Genomic DNA, 17781 nt, shown 5'->3' on the forward strand with positions numbered 1-17781 from the left:
AATATTTTGCCAGAAAATATTTTAACCATACAATAATTTCCATATACATAAAAATGAATTTAATGTATTGATTGAGATTTTTATGAATGTAAACTTGGCAATTTTTCTAACAAATTTGATTCCTATTTGGTTATTATATATTTTTTTTAATGAGCTTAGTTTTTATTTTATTTTATAACCGTCGTTGAGCAGCCAACCCAATTTTTGGGTTTATAAATACTAATGTTCAACTGAGAAGCCTTGTAATTCTGAACTCAATCCAGAAGACAAGGGAGCTACTGGATCAAGTATTGGGTGAAATTTAATTTCGTGAAGGGCTTTTTTTCTTTTTTTGATGGATCTAACCCACATTTGCGTTAAATGGAGAAGAAGACGACGAGAACTTTCCACAGTGGTTAGCCTGATGGCAAGGAACTCTAACCCATGATCCGTCTACCACTGAGGATATTTCACGTCAGCACTGTGGTTGGTGCAAGCCGAAGGCGAATTTCTTATCGACCAGCCATTGCTGGGATTCGAACCCGGTTCATTGGAAGGCGAGATCAGTGGCGAGAGGAAAAGCAGGTTAAAAACGGTAGACTTCTTCTCTTTAATCCATCTGCAATGTAGAAGTTTACAACTTTGCCAATCAGTGGTCAAGTACGGCACTCGTATAATCAATGCGTGGTCCAATGCTTTTCAACAAAAAATCAATTTGAGAAAACTACATTACTAATTTTAAAAAAAACTTTAAAACTGTGTTTCATATAAATTTCTATAAACTCCAGAATTATGGCAGATTATTAACAGTTAATTCTAGGACATAACAGTTAATTCGAGTTATAATAGTTAATTCGGGTTATAATAGTTAATTCAAGATGTCAAAAAGAATTAAATCTGGCATGGAATTTTTTAATGACATTTTTCTTTAATTAAAACATAATTAAACAAATATAGTTTATGGATTTAATTAAAATTTACAGATGCAAGCAATTTATATGCAGTAAAATATAACAAATTGAAAAAAAAATTTGTAGAGAAAGTTGAAAACCTTTTATAATTCAATTTTATAGAAGAAAACTGAGGGTGCAATACACAAAACTTTAAATGCTTTTTAATTCAAAGATAATGTTTATATTTTTTGCTTTAATAAAGACAAACTGATGTTTTTCGTATATTATTCTAACGAGAAATTAAGTTGTTATTATCAAGGGATATAAAAACTAAATTCATTTTGAGCCTGAAATTAAAAATAAAAATCTGCTTCTCTTTTTTAGACAACGTAATTGAAACATGAAAAGGATAATGACAAAATTCAAGCGCCAATTTTTTTGCTGAACTCGGAAGACGGATTAGTCACGTTAATTTGTATCTAATTTACGAACTTTTACAGAGTCTATTATGATGCAACATTTCGAAAGACTTTCATTCGCCTACCTTATTTGTAAATTATAATACTACCGTTTCCGACAGAAAAACAGCATCATTAAATGGCGCGACATCACATGAGTTTAAAATCCTTTCTTCATCAGAGACTCGTCACATGAGTTCGAAAGATCTTCTCATGAGATATCTATAAGAGGATGAATGGAATATTTCGAACATGAACTCCTTATTATTTTTGCTCGCTTTCACTTTCATTCACGTGGGAGTGTTTTCAGCCCCGATACCCGGTTGGAGTGAATCATAACGAAAATATTTTGAACTGTCTCGGTGTAACGGGTTTAAAAGTTTCACGTGTTTCCTATGTTTGTTTTTTAAAAAGACTTTCAGTTCGCGTTTTGGATGATTTCCGCTAGCTCGAAGTTTTTAAACGTTTCCTATTCCTTTATTTACTTTTTGTGGTTGATAGGTCGCAACGCGTGACTTTTTTGCTTGTTTTAAATCTGCTTGACCTTTTTAGTAGCTGACTTTTTCTTTTTATGAATAAAATTAGTTTGACATCATAAAGTAAGTTTTATTTATAATCAGAAATATTATTAAAATAATTTTTGTTAGTTTAAATAAATATTTTGAAGCTCTAATTATACAAGTAAAAGCATATTTTTATATTTTTTTATTATACAAAAAAGGAGTCTAATAGTTACTAAAAAATCTGTTTGATTATCGAAATTATGTTTATACAAAAATATAAAATCCAAAAAAAAGCAGTTTGAAAAAAAAATTCAGATTCAAAAATTTATCAATAATTTATTTTGTAAATTAAAGAAGTTTTAATGATAAATAACTGTTTCTCTAAGATATAAATAACTTCAAAGTTGAAAAATTATTGTTAGGATGAGAGCCATGTTTACAAGATTTTACTGTTAACGCAAAAAAGGTTACAAATGTCTCATGCTGTATTTCATAACCATAAGTTATCAAAATGCTAAATATAATATTTTTCATTTATTTCAGCTTAAATTAATACAAAATAACGAAAATAGCACAAAAAAATATTTAATGAAAATTTTGCGTCGAAATGTTAAACATTTTCTTAAAAAATACATATAATTCACTCGCCGATAGCACTAATGCAGTTCATACAAAATTCTGCTGGTAGATTGGATATGAAAGTAATATTAAGGTTGCTAATTCATTAATTTAGCGATGAACGGACTTCATGCAATGATTGGTGTATTTTCGTGGTTTTCCTCTCCTGTAACACGAATACCTGATTATTTAAACAAAATATCTACCACGAAAGTATACTTCTGGAGATCTTTTGTCGTTTTTTGAGTTCTGTTTAAAACTGTTTCAGTGTTTGAAACATTTAACGATATATAATCAATAAAGAAACCATACATAGTTATAGAGTTAAGTATCTATACTATATTTTTTTTAATGAAAGTAGCTTCTTTAGCAAACATACTGTTTAGAGATAATATTAGTATGAATTCGAGCTAGGCTTAACTAAACTAAAGATGACGGAAATTAATTTTTATAAAATTATTTGTTACAGTTCACGAATATTTAAAAGTTAAGATATAATTATCCTTATTACACAAATAAAAACAGGAATAGATATTTTCACAGCGAATTTTTGTTTCATTAGATATTGTATAGCGGCGTGGAAAAAAACAACTAACTCACGCCAACTATAATCCAATGTAAAAACTACTGGCGATATACAAAATGTTTTCAGAAGCGAAAATGATAATTCAATACATCTGATCTTTATGTAACCTTTCTCACTTATTGGAATTAATATTTAACTACACCCCTATATAAAGTGTGTATGAACGTTTGATTCAATATTATAATTTTTAGAATTTTTCAACACCAAATTCGAAAAGGTATTGCACCACAGATTTTACATGATAAATTTCTAGTTATTTCAAAATATTTTATTGACTTTAAAAAAAAATCAATTTAACAGTGAAAACAATTTATCTAAAATAAAAATGGTTAAATCCCAGAGTCAGCATAATTATAAAGATAAATAAAATATGTAACTTTGTTGTTACAATCTGTAACTGAAAACTTAAAAATTAATTATGCATAAAAAACATTTGTATATATATTTTAAAGTTTCAAACTTTTTTAAACTTAAATATAAGAATTAAAATTTGAAAAAAAAATATTTGATAGAAAGTAACATGAAATATAATCAATGAATCGTAATGTTCATCATCCCATGTTATAAGGTCCTCTACAGGCAGACGAGAGATTCTAACAACTTAAGTTCAAAGTTTTTCAAAGACTAAGTATAAAAATTTTTTAACAAACTTAAATTATAAAATTTGGTGAATAAGTTTAATGGAATACATTTTAACGGAGAAAATTAAATAAAAGTATTTAAAAAATTTATTTCTTACTTCATAAATAAAGTTTCCGTATGTACAGTGCACAAAATGAAAAAGGGCCATCCTGAATTACTTTTTATCTAATGATAGGACCTTCACATTCTAGGACTCAATATTAAAGGTTCGAGGGGTGGACCTCAAATATGCTAATTAATAAGTGCAGACGATATTTTAAGTTACGAAATCAGACTCAAAAACGTATTTCTGAAGAAATCATAGTTTTTAAAATTCGATTTCTCAGTAACTGTTAGAACCGATGTGGCTCAAATTTTGTATTTTGTCACTGAAAATTATCTTATTTAAAATAATGTTAAAAATGCATATCTTACAATTCAAAACTTTTTTTTATTATTATCCAGTAAAATAATAAAAAATAATAAATACTTACTAAAAGTTATTATTTGTATAGATTTTTCTTTGGTAAAACGAATTTTAAAATTGCGTATAAAAAGTTTTAAATTCGCTTAAAATGTTCACGAGATATGGCGAAATATGGACCAAATTTTGTACCACTCTCCTGACCAAACTATTGGGACCATATTTCCCAGATTTCAGTTATCCTTAATATTTCGGCTGCCAGAAATCCAAATCCGTCGAAAAAGGCATGTTTATTCAGAGAATGTACACTTTTGTGTCTGATTTCGAAACTTGAAATATCTTAATCTGTAATTAATTAGCATATTAGAGATCACACCCTCGAATCACGAAGATGGAGTTCTAGAACGTGAAGATCCAATTATTAGATCAAAAGTTATTTTGGGTGGTCCGTTTATTTTATTTCATTTATTTATTTATTTTGCGCACTGTGGATATAATCCTCCGTAGGTCTAAATGGAGGAAGGTCAAACACATTTTATTACTGTATAAAACCTTTTGAAAAATCAAAATAATTTTTTCAAATATCATTTTATGTCACGTAAGTCTATTAGATGATTCATGTTCTGAAACCTGCGTTGCTACATTGAAAGAAAATGTCATCTTCGCTTGAAAATTATTCGTCATTGATAATGTTAATGCTTCTACGAAAAACTTGTGATTCATTGTTAAATAACAGAAATTTAGCAAAATATCTAGTTAAGAATTAATTTCTAAATCAGGTATTATAGTAGGTTCAAGAAAGTACTATAATATTTTTAGCTTCAAGTAAAAATAGTTCAAGTTACTCCTTAGACATTAGGATTTAAGAATTTGAATTAATAATTCAATCTAGAAAAAGAATGTTACCATTCGTCTCGCGTAGAAATGAAATGAAATAAAATGAAATGAAGCACAGAGAAAATCGTTAGTGGGAAGGGTGCCAGTAAATTTGGAATTCACAGTTATGCGGCATCACGTTTTAAAGTAAAAATGCGTGAAGATCAAGTAAATTAACTTTTTACATAGGCAGGATAACTTAAAAGAAGCAGAATAAAAGCGTTTTATCGAAAACTTTTAAATTATTTTTGCAATAAAACTTTTGAATTAAATTGAAGTTGGACAAGGACAATTTCACTTTTGTTTAGTTTCCAATTTCTTGTTAGTGATTAAAAAGGGTAAAAAACCAGCCATGTTTCAGCTAAAGAATACAAAAGCAGAATATAACAGGTGGGCTGAAAAGTTCGTAGGCTAACATAGAAAAAAAAATTTTTTTGATAAAATTTCATTTTATTGTTCAATGTAGTTTTCTTCAAGGGCGATACAATGATTATAGCGGTCATATAATTTTTCGATACCATTTTTGTGCTACGATTTGTTTTTAGCCTCAAAATAGGGCTTAGTTTCGGTGACTACTTCTTCATCAGCGCTAAATTTCTTTCCAGCGATCATTCTCTTGAGGTCTGAGAACAGGAAAAAGTCACTGGGGACCAGATCTGGAGAATACCGTGGATGCGGAAGCAATTCGAAGACCAATTTATATAATTTTGTCATCGTTTTCATTGACTTGTGACATGGTGCATTGTTTTGATGAAACAGCACTTTCTTCTTCTTCAAATGGGGCCGTTTTTCTGCGATTTCGTAGTTTAAACGCTCCAATAACGCTATATAATAGTCGATGTTGATGTTGTTCCTTTTTCAAGATAGTCAATGAATATTAAACCATGAGCATTCTAAAATACTGAAGCCATAACTTTGCCTGCTGACTTTTGCATCTTTCCAAGCTTTGGAGTTGGTTCTTCTCGTGCAGTTCACTCGCTGACGGTCGATTGGACTCCGGTGTGAAATTATGGAGCCATGTTTCACCCAATGTCATATATCGCCACATAAATTCAGATTTATTACGATTAAACAGCTTCAAACACAGCTCAGAATCATCAATTCGTTGTTGTTTTTGGTCAATTGTGAGCTCGTGTGGCACCCACTTTGCCTAGAGCTTTCTCATACCCAAATATTCATTCACGATATGTCTAACACTTTCCTTTGATATTTTTAGAGTCTCAGATATTTCGATCAACTTCACTTTACTGTAATCTAAAATTATTTTGCGGACTTTTTTGATATTTTCGTCTCTAACAGCCTCTTTGGGGCGTCCACGGTGAGCATCTTCGTCAGTCTTCATTTCGCCTCGTTTAAACTTAGCAGACCACTTCTCAATGGTTGATTTTCCTGGTATAGAGTTCGAATAATGTTTCTCAAGCCAAGCCTTGGCTTCAAGAGCATTTTCTTTTTTGTGCTAGAAAGCAATGCTTTATAAACACGCGAAATTCCTTTTTATCCATTGTTTTTAAACTAACAAAAGTTGCTTCACTAAAAATACTATATCTCACAAACTGTTAGTCCGACAGCTGTCAAATTTATACACGTGTCTTTCGAAGGTTAGAACTAACTAAAAATTATATGTTTTTAATAATAGTAGCCCCATCTATGCGTCAGCCTACGAACTTTTCAGCCCAACTGTTATATATACCCAAATAGCAAAATAAGGTTTATTTCAACTCAGCAAAAATCTTATAATGTAAACCTAGAAAGGTTTGTCATGCGGTTTACATGTAAACCTTCTAACCTTAAAACGAGACAATCTGCTCTATTCTACGCTCATTACCCTAATCCAAAACCTTGGAAAACCACCTTCTATTTAAAAACCTTAAATCGAGGTTGACTTAAGGTTTTCCAGAGTGAAAAAAATCCTTTGATAAAGCTAGTCTCAAGGTGAAAATAATCTTAAAGGTAGGTAATTACAAGGTTTCTTTTCGCAAAGTCTTGTATGCTCTGGTGAAATCCACTTTGTCATGAAATTTTAATGGACAATGCAATTTGACCCTATCGCTAGTGTGACGTCAGCTAAAGCGTCATTATGGACCTAAGTGACAAATCTGTCACTTAAATCTGTCGGGTTAAGTCTTCCATGTTCCCATAACAAATCAAACCTCTGGGGGCACTGAATATTGGATATTGACCGTTCTCTGGTTCAGGTCAAAATCACGATCTGTGGATGAATGAATGGATGTATGAATGGGTCTGCGCTATAAACGGGTGTGACGTATGGGTGCAGCAGAATTCGACTTCTTGGCCATAGATGGCTCCACTGGAAAACAAGAACAATCGCACTTCTTGCCTTAATGACCTAAAACAACAATAACTTATATGCATTAACATGCGTTCTTTGAACATGAATCTAAGGAAGAATTCTATTAGATCTAGAATAACAATGAGCATTACTTTCATACGCCACTTTTTATAGATTGATCCAGAATTTAGAGACTTTTTAAGTTATAAATGCTTTAAAATACATCAAATTCATCCAATCCACGGTAAAGTGTTTTTCTTTCTTTCTGACCTTCTCCGGTTTTTGAAGAAAATAAAAACATTTCAGCGTTATATGCTATGTTGATAACAAAACTCATTTTTATGGGGATTAGGAAATAAGAGGTCAACTCAAAAATTGACCACATTGCCTGAACAAAATCAAAATAAAGTTGGAGTCCTACTAAAGCTAGAAAATAGTAATATTATAGACCGGAATCTTTAAACAAAGAGCTTTATCTCTTTAATATACCTCTAATTTATCTAATCTAATATCTAGCTTAATATCTCTAAGTTAACTTACTCTATGTCTAACTCTGGAACTATTTTGCAGCTACATTGTAAAAAATTTCGGATCAAATTACGGTGAAACTTACCAGCACTCAGAGTGCCGGTACTTTTTACCGTAAAATCCATTTTTACCGGAACACGATATGAAACAAAAAATACATACCGTAACTTATACAGTAATAATTACCGAAAAATCTCTGAATCAATCTTATTTAAATAAATATTACTGTAAAAATTACGGTATAATGTTCTAAAGTAAAAATGAAATTGACGGTAAAATGGGTTTTACGGATGAGGCATCCTAAGTGCCGGTACTTTCTACCGTAATTTGATCAGGAATTTTTTACAGTGTAGGATTCTTTACCATATGATGGAAATTGCAGGACTACTCAACACAATAAACAACAATCCGAAAACGTATTTGTTTATAATTACCGAAAATTACCTATAATGTGTCTGGTATTTTATTCATAATCCCGCAATCCTTTCTAAACCGAATGCAAATAAAACCATATCTAAAATATACTTCATTACAACTTTGTCCTAATCGTTTTAATGCAAATATTTGCGTACTTTAATAAATGATTCAGTACTTTTTTGTTCTTTTATTTTTCAGTTCAGAGAAGTAGATAATGTATTTTAAATGATGATAAATTTGTAAAACTACGGACTTCCTAAGACGCCACGAAACAATCCATATATGAATTCCTGGATCATTACGGATTTCTTAAAGTATAGCAATTACTTGTGGGACATCACTTATTCTAAAAGATTCTCTTTGGTTTAAAAATGCAGGATATTTCTAAAACCATTATTGTATAGAAATGCTAATTTTATTTTTAAATAAAAAAAAGTATGTTTTTCCAGAATGTTTATAATTTCTTAAAGAACATGTATTTTCAAACCGATTTTTATGCTTTAGTGGTTTTGTAATAGATTAAAACATTCTATGAGAATGAAAACTATACAAAACTTAGAAAGTAACAGATAAATGAAACCAAATAATTTGATCTCAGAGTATTGGTTAAATGCAGAACCATAATATTGGAACCTGATTCAAATATGCAAAATTGCTTCAACTTTCATAATTTGCTACAAAAAGCCATATTTTAGGTCGAGTTGAACCATATTATCCTGCGTAACTTTTAAAAATATGTCTAAATAATAAGTGCGACTTCATAAGCAGACACGTAGTGAAAGCTATTTCCGTTCCTCGCTTATTTCCTTTTCCTTTTGAAAAAGTTTATTACTCTTTTGTAAAAGTTTATGTTCGATTTAGATTATTTGATATTGAGAAAGAAGATTTCTTTTCATTTAAATTTTTATTTTATTAACTATTGTTTTTTCTTAATCACTAGAAGAATTCTAGTTCTTGTTCTTGTTCGACAAAAGCTCTTGTTCTGATTTTAAAAACCTGAAAAGAATAAATATTTGGGTTGTAAATAAATTAAATCTTAGTGTAACATGGAATGAATTAACCAAAATCATTTCGCAACAAATAACTATATATATTACATAAAAAGCCGCAGTGACTCTGGTGATAAAGCGTTTGCTCTTTAATGAGGTGAGCCAGGTTCGAATTTCAGAGGTGGCTGGTCGTGTTCTGGGTTGAGTTCAAAATTACAAGGCTAGGGAATTGAATATAGATATTCGTAAACTGAAAATTGTGTCGGCTGATCAACGCTGGTTGTAAAAAAAATATTATATAAAAGATATATATTTTTCTGGAAATTGGTCCTTTAAGGGGACATAAATTGAAGTCGGGTCATATGATTGATAACTAAAGGTCTTTCTTCCTTTTATAATATATTTTATTTTTTAAAGAGAAATTTATTAGTTTTTAAAACCATTTAAACTATTTCTTAAAAATTTAGAGCTAATTTTAAATTATTTCTTTGAAAATTAGATTATAGTGTTTTATATTTCAATTTTAGTTTAAGTAATGGGCAACTATCACGAGATGCTTAAAACAAAAACCATATATTATTCCATAGTTGCAATTACATATGATTGCTTACAAAAATAAAAGGCTTCAAGAAAAAAGATGAAGAAAAATAAGAATATATGATATTAGTAAAAATTAGTGAATATTAAACTCAATTTCGTATGACAGATTTATCACTTTTTTATCCAATCACTTTTTTCCAGTAGTTAAATTATTGGTTATGTTAGCTAGTGTTACTGATAACCCATGCAACAGATAATTTTCTTTCAACAAATTACACTCAGCCGTTCGCAAAGCACGCAACCAGAGCTATCTAACTGTTAGTCAAATTCCTTCCTTTCATAGTTAAGTGCAATGGCATGAATGTTAACAATGGATTAAAAACATTAACGCATTCTCACTGCCATTATGTCAGAACAATTCCCAATCCTTTTTAACCTAATCACTAGGAAAAAAGTAATCCCACGAGTAAGCAGACGAAGAATAATAATTAGAATGAATTCCATCACTGACATCTTTCCATACGAAATATTACTTCTAAATGGACAGGACCCCATTCACCAAAGCCATAACTTCATAAATAAATCATCAAAATGTGGTAAAAAGAGACTGAAAAGTTCCAGCCATATTTCCATTATCAATATCACGAAAGAAGAAGCAATAAGAATTAGACTGGCATGTCATGCATTTATTAATAGAAAACGATTTCGGGTTACTTCTCATCTAAGTTAGTAAAGTCACTTAAATGAATGAGAAGCTGTCAGTTACGGCAATTTGTATCGATTGAATCAATATTGATATTATTACAAAGGGCAATGCATGCATATTGTATATTTTTGGAAATTTTCTCATAAAATATAAAAAATAGACTTCATAATTCCTGTGAGGGTCATTTTTTTCCATAAAAACCATTTTTATACTTAGTCCGGTAAGGCACGTTCACTGAAAAAAAAGAAGCTGATGGAATAGTTTTTCTTTATTATTTTCTCCTTTTAAACGATTTCCTGGAGTACGTATTCGCTCACTTAACATTTAGGCAAGGATTCTTTTTTTCTTTGAGGTTCCGTTTCTTAATGGCTATGCCAAAAGAACATGCAAACGTTCGTGAGTCGCTCTTAAAAATTGTAAGGTATTTTGTGAAACGCAACAAACTATCATTGGAATTTTTACATGTTTGTTAAAATAGATTTTGTATATAACTTATTATTAAGTATGCATCCATAGCGTATACGTTTTTATATTCGTTTTACAAATTGGTATTCATTTTTTTTTCTTCATGTTCACAAGCTTAATTTTTACATAAAAATTATTCTGAAAGTTATTGCGAATTATTCATTGTTTAATAGTTTGAAAATAATAAATAAACGATTTTTTTAATATATTTATCGTAAAATGTTGCGTATTTAGGTAAACTTTATTAATAATTAGCATTATTTACAATAAAGAACACCACTTTTTTCTTTCAATTCACCCTTTTTTTTACTTATTTATCTTTTTTATTTAGATTTAAACAGTGTAGTATTAATAACAAATATAAGCATTTAGTGCATTTATGACTGAAATCTCTTATTAATAACAGAATATCATCCTTTTACCTATTCTATATCCTTTCATCCATTCTTTTATTCTCTACCTTTTCTATAAGAAATGTCTTTCAAATTTAAATAACTTAAATTTAATGACGTTTAGGAGTTTATTATCTAGAAACTGTTTTGGTGTGATAAAAACGAAATTCAAGGATTTTTACTAGCAATTAAAGAAATCTCGCATGCATTATTAATTAATAATAGTTCATTATCATTGCCTTGCTAACAATAAATAATAGTTCATTATTGTTACTAGGACGGCCGTAAATTGTAGTTTATTTATTAATTTTTTTTCATTGTACTTACAATTTACAATTTGCAACTACATCGGTAGACATACGATAAAAATCCATTTCAAATATGTTAATATGTATATTGAATGATCGACTAAATTAATTTTTCTAAGTAAATTATGAATCTCTACTATTTAAAGAGCAAATAGATTTTATTTAGATTTTCTTATTGATATGGTGCGATGCCATGTGGTTCCTTTTTTTAATAAAGATTCTCATAAAGAGAAATACCTAGTGTTTGTTCAATTTTTTTAAATTTTCATCAATTCAATCAATTTTTTATTTAATTCAATAATTATTTTTTAACGTTCAGAACTTTTTTCCTTATTCGATTTTGACAAATGACGTAATTAGGTGGACCAGGGGATCCACTGAGAGCCCATCTGATTACGTAGATTAAATTTAGAGATAAGTACATATCTCAAGGCCAGGAAATCATTTATATTTTTAGCAAATATTTAAGGAAGTTGAATGCTATTTAAGTAAAACTATATTTATATCTTTTAAAATTTAAATAATTTTCAGTTTAAATGAATTTTCGAAATTTTCATTCAGAGAATTTATATAAATAACATTTATGTTTAAATTTTTTTTTTCAATTCCAGATTTAAAAATGTTACGCTTGTAATCCCCAAATGATTAATTCTGTATTGAATTAATTTCGAATAAATAAAAGAAATTTCTACACGCTTAAAAAAAATCTTGTAAAATTACCGGACTGCGAATGAAAAAAAAACGTATTTCTACTTAATAAAACCCAAATTTACGGTATTTAAACCATTCATTAAAAAAAAACTCCCGTTCATATGGTAGTAATAGTTTTCCTAAAATTCCGTTTTTCAAAGTTATAATTCTTTTTATCATACATTTAGTAAAAAATATAAAACTAATAAGTAAATTTAACCGAATAAATGGTTTTTATCCCATGTTCTAAGGAAAGTATGATAAAATTAGCAGAATTTAACATATTTACAAAATTTTATTATATATAAAACCAAATGTCATTGCTATTTTTACCAAACCCATTACCATACCTCTTCATAATATATTTACTGAGATTTTTTATGTTCTCATAGAGCCAGAAACACGTTCAATTTTGCCACATTCTGGTAACTTTGGAAATAAATTTTTTCTCAGTGTCGGAGGGATTAAAACTGAATACAAATATTAATTTCACTTTAAAAGTTTAACACTCTATGCCACCATACTTTATTTTTTCCCAAAAAGAATTTTTTGCACAAGATAAACAACTAGCGAACATCTTATCTATGCACTGCAAAACGGCTTTCTTTCGAAGCATTAATCAAATGCAGGGAAATAACATTTAGGGAACAGTAAACACTGATTTGGCAGATAAAAAGATATTGATAGTTTCAATTAAAAGCTTCCTGATAAAAAAAATTACAAACAGTTTAAATAATAAAACAGAAGATTCTTTAAGAATTGTTTTTTGCTTATAATTTTTACATCAGATTTAATTGATTTTACGCTATCTCGAAAGTTTGGAAAGTAATTTAATATTTCTCTGCTACAATAACAGATGGCGCTATTTGCTTTGCTCTTGAGAGACATTAAAACGTAAATAAAGTCAAGTTCCATTAACTTTTCGAGTGGGAAAAGAAGTATATATAGCTGCAGCACGAATTTTTTGCAAGATTCTTTTTCGACAGAAGTTATGACTGTTGATATAGTTTAGAAAAACAAAATAGCTGTCAGAAAAAGTGGCGGTTTAGTTTCATTATTGTTTTTGAAAAACACAAATTGAAAGGACGCCGTTGAGGTTCCATACTGTATTAGATTATTATGTTTCATAATAAATTCAATTTTTTTTTATAATTAATGTTTAAAAAAAACTATTATTCATAATTCTGAAATATTTTTGATTATATTTAAAAATGCATAATAACATCGATGTCCAAAACTAAGAGGTTTAATGAAGCAAATAATCTTACAATCGTTTTACATGAGCCACTTGACTTCTTCAGTAATTTCTGTTTTAAAAATTATTCAGATTGTGCAAATTTGGTTTAAAATCGATCATGAATACAAGTAAAATAAAAAGTAAATGAAGAAAAGAATAAAGATAAACTGCATATTTTACACTAAGTGAATTACTCTTTAAAAATATTTTATTCCATGCTTTATGTCATTCCTTAATTTTGTTTTCTAAGCTTTAGATATTGTCTTATTCGTAGTTTACAACAAGGCGCAAAGATCATGCTGTTTATATTCCGGGAAAAAAATTCTTAGTTAAATGTATTAAATAGTCAATAATTTTAAGAAAAAGACATAAATTGACTAAGGTTTAATTACAAAATTTTAATTAACTTAATAGTTCCTATCACCCATTTTTCAGAAAATGCTTGTTTTTCTATGAATAAGTAAAGTATGGTAGTACACTTTATCGTTTGTGTTTAAATAATTTTTTGAAAAAATGTTCAAACTAAAAAGATAATTTTAATTTAAAGTTTGCCATCTTTTTATTTGCTACTGAATTAAAAAATAGTTTATAGATAAAATTTTCATGATCATAAGGAATTTTTAAAGCTAAATTTGTGTTTAAATTTATGTTTTAACTTTAGCCTGCCTCAACAAATAAACTTTTATTTCAAATTAAACTACATATTTCTAAATACATGTATTATGCTCTATATGCTAGTTCTGATCTGTAATGACTCCGGAGCACACAATGAAATCATATCCATAAAAAGTATATTTTCAGTCTAAATTGTTTTGTTCTAAGTTGTTCCTGTTTTTTCAAAATATTTAATTAAATTCTATGCTTTAGTCGTGTTAATTGCTAAGCTACTTAATTATGTATTCCCCCCCCCTTAGTACCTTATTCTAAATGAACTATTAACTGTAGTGATTAGGGTTTGCTTCAGGATGCCATCAAAATTTTAGGTGGTCACAAATTAGTTCAATTCATGAATTTTAAAGTTAAACTTGAAATAAATTTTAACACTTAAATTTTTAAGTTAAAATAATACGTAACATTTTAATTATTTTTAAATTTTAATATTTTTACACTCTTAATTAATTATATTTAACTTTGTTTTCTGTGTCAATGCTTTATTCCCTAAGCCACCATGACTCCTTATATTAGTTATTTCATTTTATAACAGGCGAGGAACGACCTAACCAATTCTGAGTTTACGACTATCAATGTTAATAAACTAACTCCCGAATCAAGCATTGGGACAAACTAGCCTTCGTGAGCCGAAATGGCTCAGGGGATAGAGCGTTCGCCTTCCAATGAAGCAAACCGTGTTCGAATCCCAGTCGATTCGAATTCCGCGTCCGGCTTACACCGACCACAGTGTTGACGTGAAATATCCTCAGTGATATGTTGATCATGGGTTAGAGTCCCCTTGCCGTCAGACTAACCGTGGGAGGTTCTCGTGGTCTTCCTCTTCATGTAACGCAAATGCGGGTTAGCTCCATCAAAAAGTCCTCCAAGAATGCAAATTCTCCCAATACTCGATCTAGGAATTCCCTTGTCTTCTGGATTGGGTTCAAAATTACAAGGCTACGGAGTATAACATTAGCAGTCGTAAACCTATAAAATTGGTTCGGCTGTTCAACAACGGTTATGAAAACAATATAAAAAAATTTTAAAAAAACTAGCCATCGTGCAGGACTTTTGATAAAACTAAGCTGCATTTGCGTTGCATGGAGAGGAAGACCTCCCTTGATGAGTCCGGCGACAAGGGGATTCTAACCCATGAACCATCTATCACCGAAGAAAATTTACTGTGGTCAGTACGTACCGGGAGCAAAATTCGCATTAACCAACTACCGCTGACATTTGAACATGCTCACCTCATTGGGCGGCAAATGTCTTATTCCTTGAGCCCCCTGGACTCTTATAAATATAGCATTTCTCCATTATAACTCAATTTACTTCTCCATAATTATATCATTCCTCATTATTTTAATATATATAATGTTCTCCTCCAAAATTTTCACGTGTTTCGTTGAGTTAGATTTAAAAACTCATCTGATTTGTTCTGTTTTAGACAGGGCTTCCATGACATATTCCTTGGAATCAGGAGTTCACAAATCGAGTATTTAAGAAATTGCTGCTGCCATCCAGTTTTTTGGTAAAATTTAACTTGCTTTTACTTTTAAGCCAGAAAAATCTGAAAAGTTTTGTGGGAAAAAAGAATTTCTAAACATTATCCGATCTTGTGCTTGCATAAACTTCTGTGCATTAATATTGTATGCCCTACATCTGACATTTTTATTTATTTTTCGATAATATTAAACTGAAAATAATGGTTTTATTGATATAATTTCATGAAAGCAAAGAATTTATACGTTACTTTTCATTACACAACATGCTGAACCTGGCTTCACAATTAATCTTGAAAATTTAAAACAATAGTAAACCCCTGCACTGCAAAAAATTCTGATCAAATTACGATTAAAAGTACTGGTACCCTGTCTGTAACATCCATAAAATCCTTTTTACCGTAATATTTTATACCGTAATTTTTACACTACTATTTATTTAATTAAAATGATTCAGTGCTTTTATAGTAAACATAACAATATAAAAATTACGGTGTATCAGACTTTTATTTACGTAAAATTCAGGCCCCCGCACTGTTAAAAATTACGTTAAAAAAAAACTGGCACCGTGGGTGCAGCATTCATAAAATCCATTTTTACCAAAATATTTTGTAACGAAATGTTTTAGAATAATATTTTTTTAATTAAAGTGATTCAATGAATTTCAGTAAATGATACTGAAAAATTACGGTGTACCAGATGTTTTATTTCGTAAAATTCTAATGTAAAAAATGGATTTCACAATATGATATTCGAGGTTCTGTACTTTTTGGCATAAATTTTTACTGCGTTCATGTAATCTTAATCGGCATTCTCCTTTTGAAAACAGATGTCTAACTTCCTGAGGAGATTGAGCACTCGCCTCTCATTGAGGTGAACTGGGTTTAAATCCCTTCGATGCTTTGTAGACACGAATCCCGCACTCGGCTCACACTGACCACAGTGCTAACGTGAAATATCCTCAATGGTAGACGGATCATGGGTTAGAGTCCCCTTGCCTTCAGGCTAACTGTGGGAGGTTTTCGTGACTTTCCTCTTCATGCAACACAAATCTAGGTTAGTTCCCTCAAAAGTAGTCCCGTCAACCTCCACGAAGGCAAATTTCTCCCAATACTTGATCCAAGAGTTCCCTTATCTTCTGGATTGGTTTCAAAATTACATGGCTAGGGAGTTGAACATTAGTAGTCGTAAACACAGAAAAAAATGGGTCTGCTGTTCAACAATGGTTATAAAATTATGATTATGACTCCATTAATGAAACAAATCGACGAAAAAATATTGCCACAGGGTAATGACACAAACAAAATCTATGCAAAGTGAGGTATTATATAGAAGGAATATCCCAATCAAGGAACATTTTTACGTATGGCAAATTGCCTAGTTTCTACCTTTACTCCATCTGCCAACACTTGGGTCGTCTTGAGACCACATGAGATAAGTACATATCGGGATGGTGGCGCAATACATTAACTCGTGGTTATTTATAACGCATCCACCCGAAAAATTCTGAAATGTTGAGAAATTCTCGAATGAAAAGTGGAAAGAAGAAACTTTGCAAAAACCTCACTTTTAGTTCTTGAAATGGTTTAACTATTTGTTGTAGTGCTTACTTTTTTCATTTCCCTTAAGAAGTATTATTTATTTTTTGGTTTAGTTTGAGAAATACGAAAGTTTTCTTAGATTAAACATCGTCTACGATGAATTCAAAAGATGTAAGTCCTTTTTCATGTATTTAAGGTTTTTTTCACTTTAATTGTAGCCTTGTAACCAATTATGACAACTATTTTGTACGTGCAAGTGTAATGTATCATCATTCTTTTCTTATTCAAACAAAATATCTAAGTAAAAACGGGTTAATTATTTAGTAGATGCTGTATAACTTTACTTTAAAGCTACACTTCATTTTTTACGAAATAGCACTTTCGTAATTTGGAATGACGTTTTGATAAAAATTGAGTATTATCAAATAAAATATTCCATTTCACATTGTGCTATAAAAATTATTTGCGCATATATTATTCTCAAAACTAAACATCTGAATTTTATCATTCTCTTTCTCTCTCTCTGTCACTATATATATATATATATATATATATATATATATATAT

The 17781-nt window shown here is 29.8% G+C and overlaps 1 protein-coding gene across 4 annotated transcripts in view; it reads left to right on the plus strand.

Moving 5' to 3' along the window:
• LOC107437917 (BTB/POZ domain-containing protein 6) overlaps positions 1-17781 on the plus strand; it is a 103490-nt gene that overhangs the window by 13544 nt on the left and 72165 nt on the right. Inside the window, exon 1 of one of the 4 annotated variants that reach the window (XM_071177555.1) lies at positions 1910-1929. The exons of 1 other annotated variant lie outside the window; for it this stretch is intronic. Coding sequence is in view for 1 of the 3 variants with exons in the window: in XM_016050060.3 (XP_015905546.1) it covers positions 17371-17385 (15 nt within the window). In the remaining 2 variants the exon portion in view is untranslated. Of the gene's footprint in view, positions 1-1909; positions 1930-15618; positions 15703-17101; positions 17386-17781 lie in introns of those variants that run through there. 2 more of the 4 variants (XM_071177554.1, XM_016050060.3) reach the window with 2 other exon arrangements.

Source organism: Parasteatoda tepidariorum, chromosome 2 (genome assembly GCF_043381705.1).
Source record: "Parasteatoda tepidariorum isolate YZ-2023 chromosome 2, CAS_Ptep_4.0, whole genome shotgun sequence".
NCBI classification, from domain to species: Eukaryota; Metazoa; Arthropoda; class Arachnida; order Araneae; family Theridiidae; genus Parasteatoda; species Parasteatoda tepidariorum.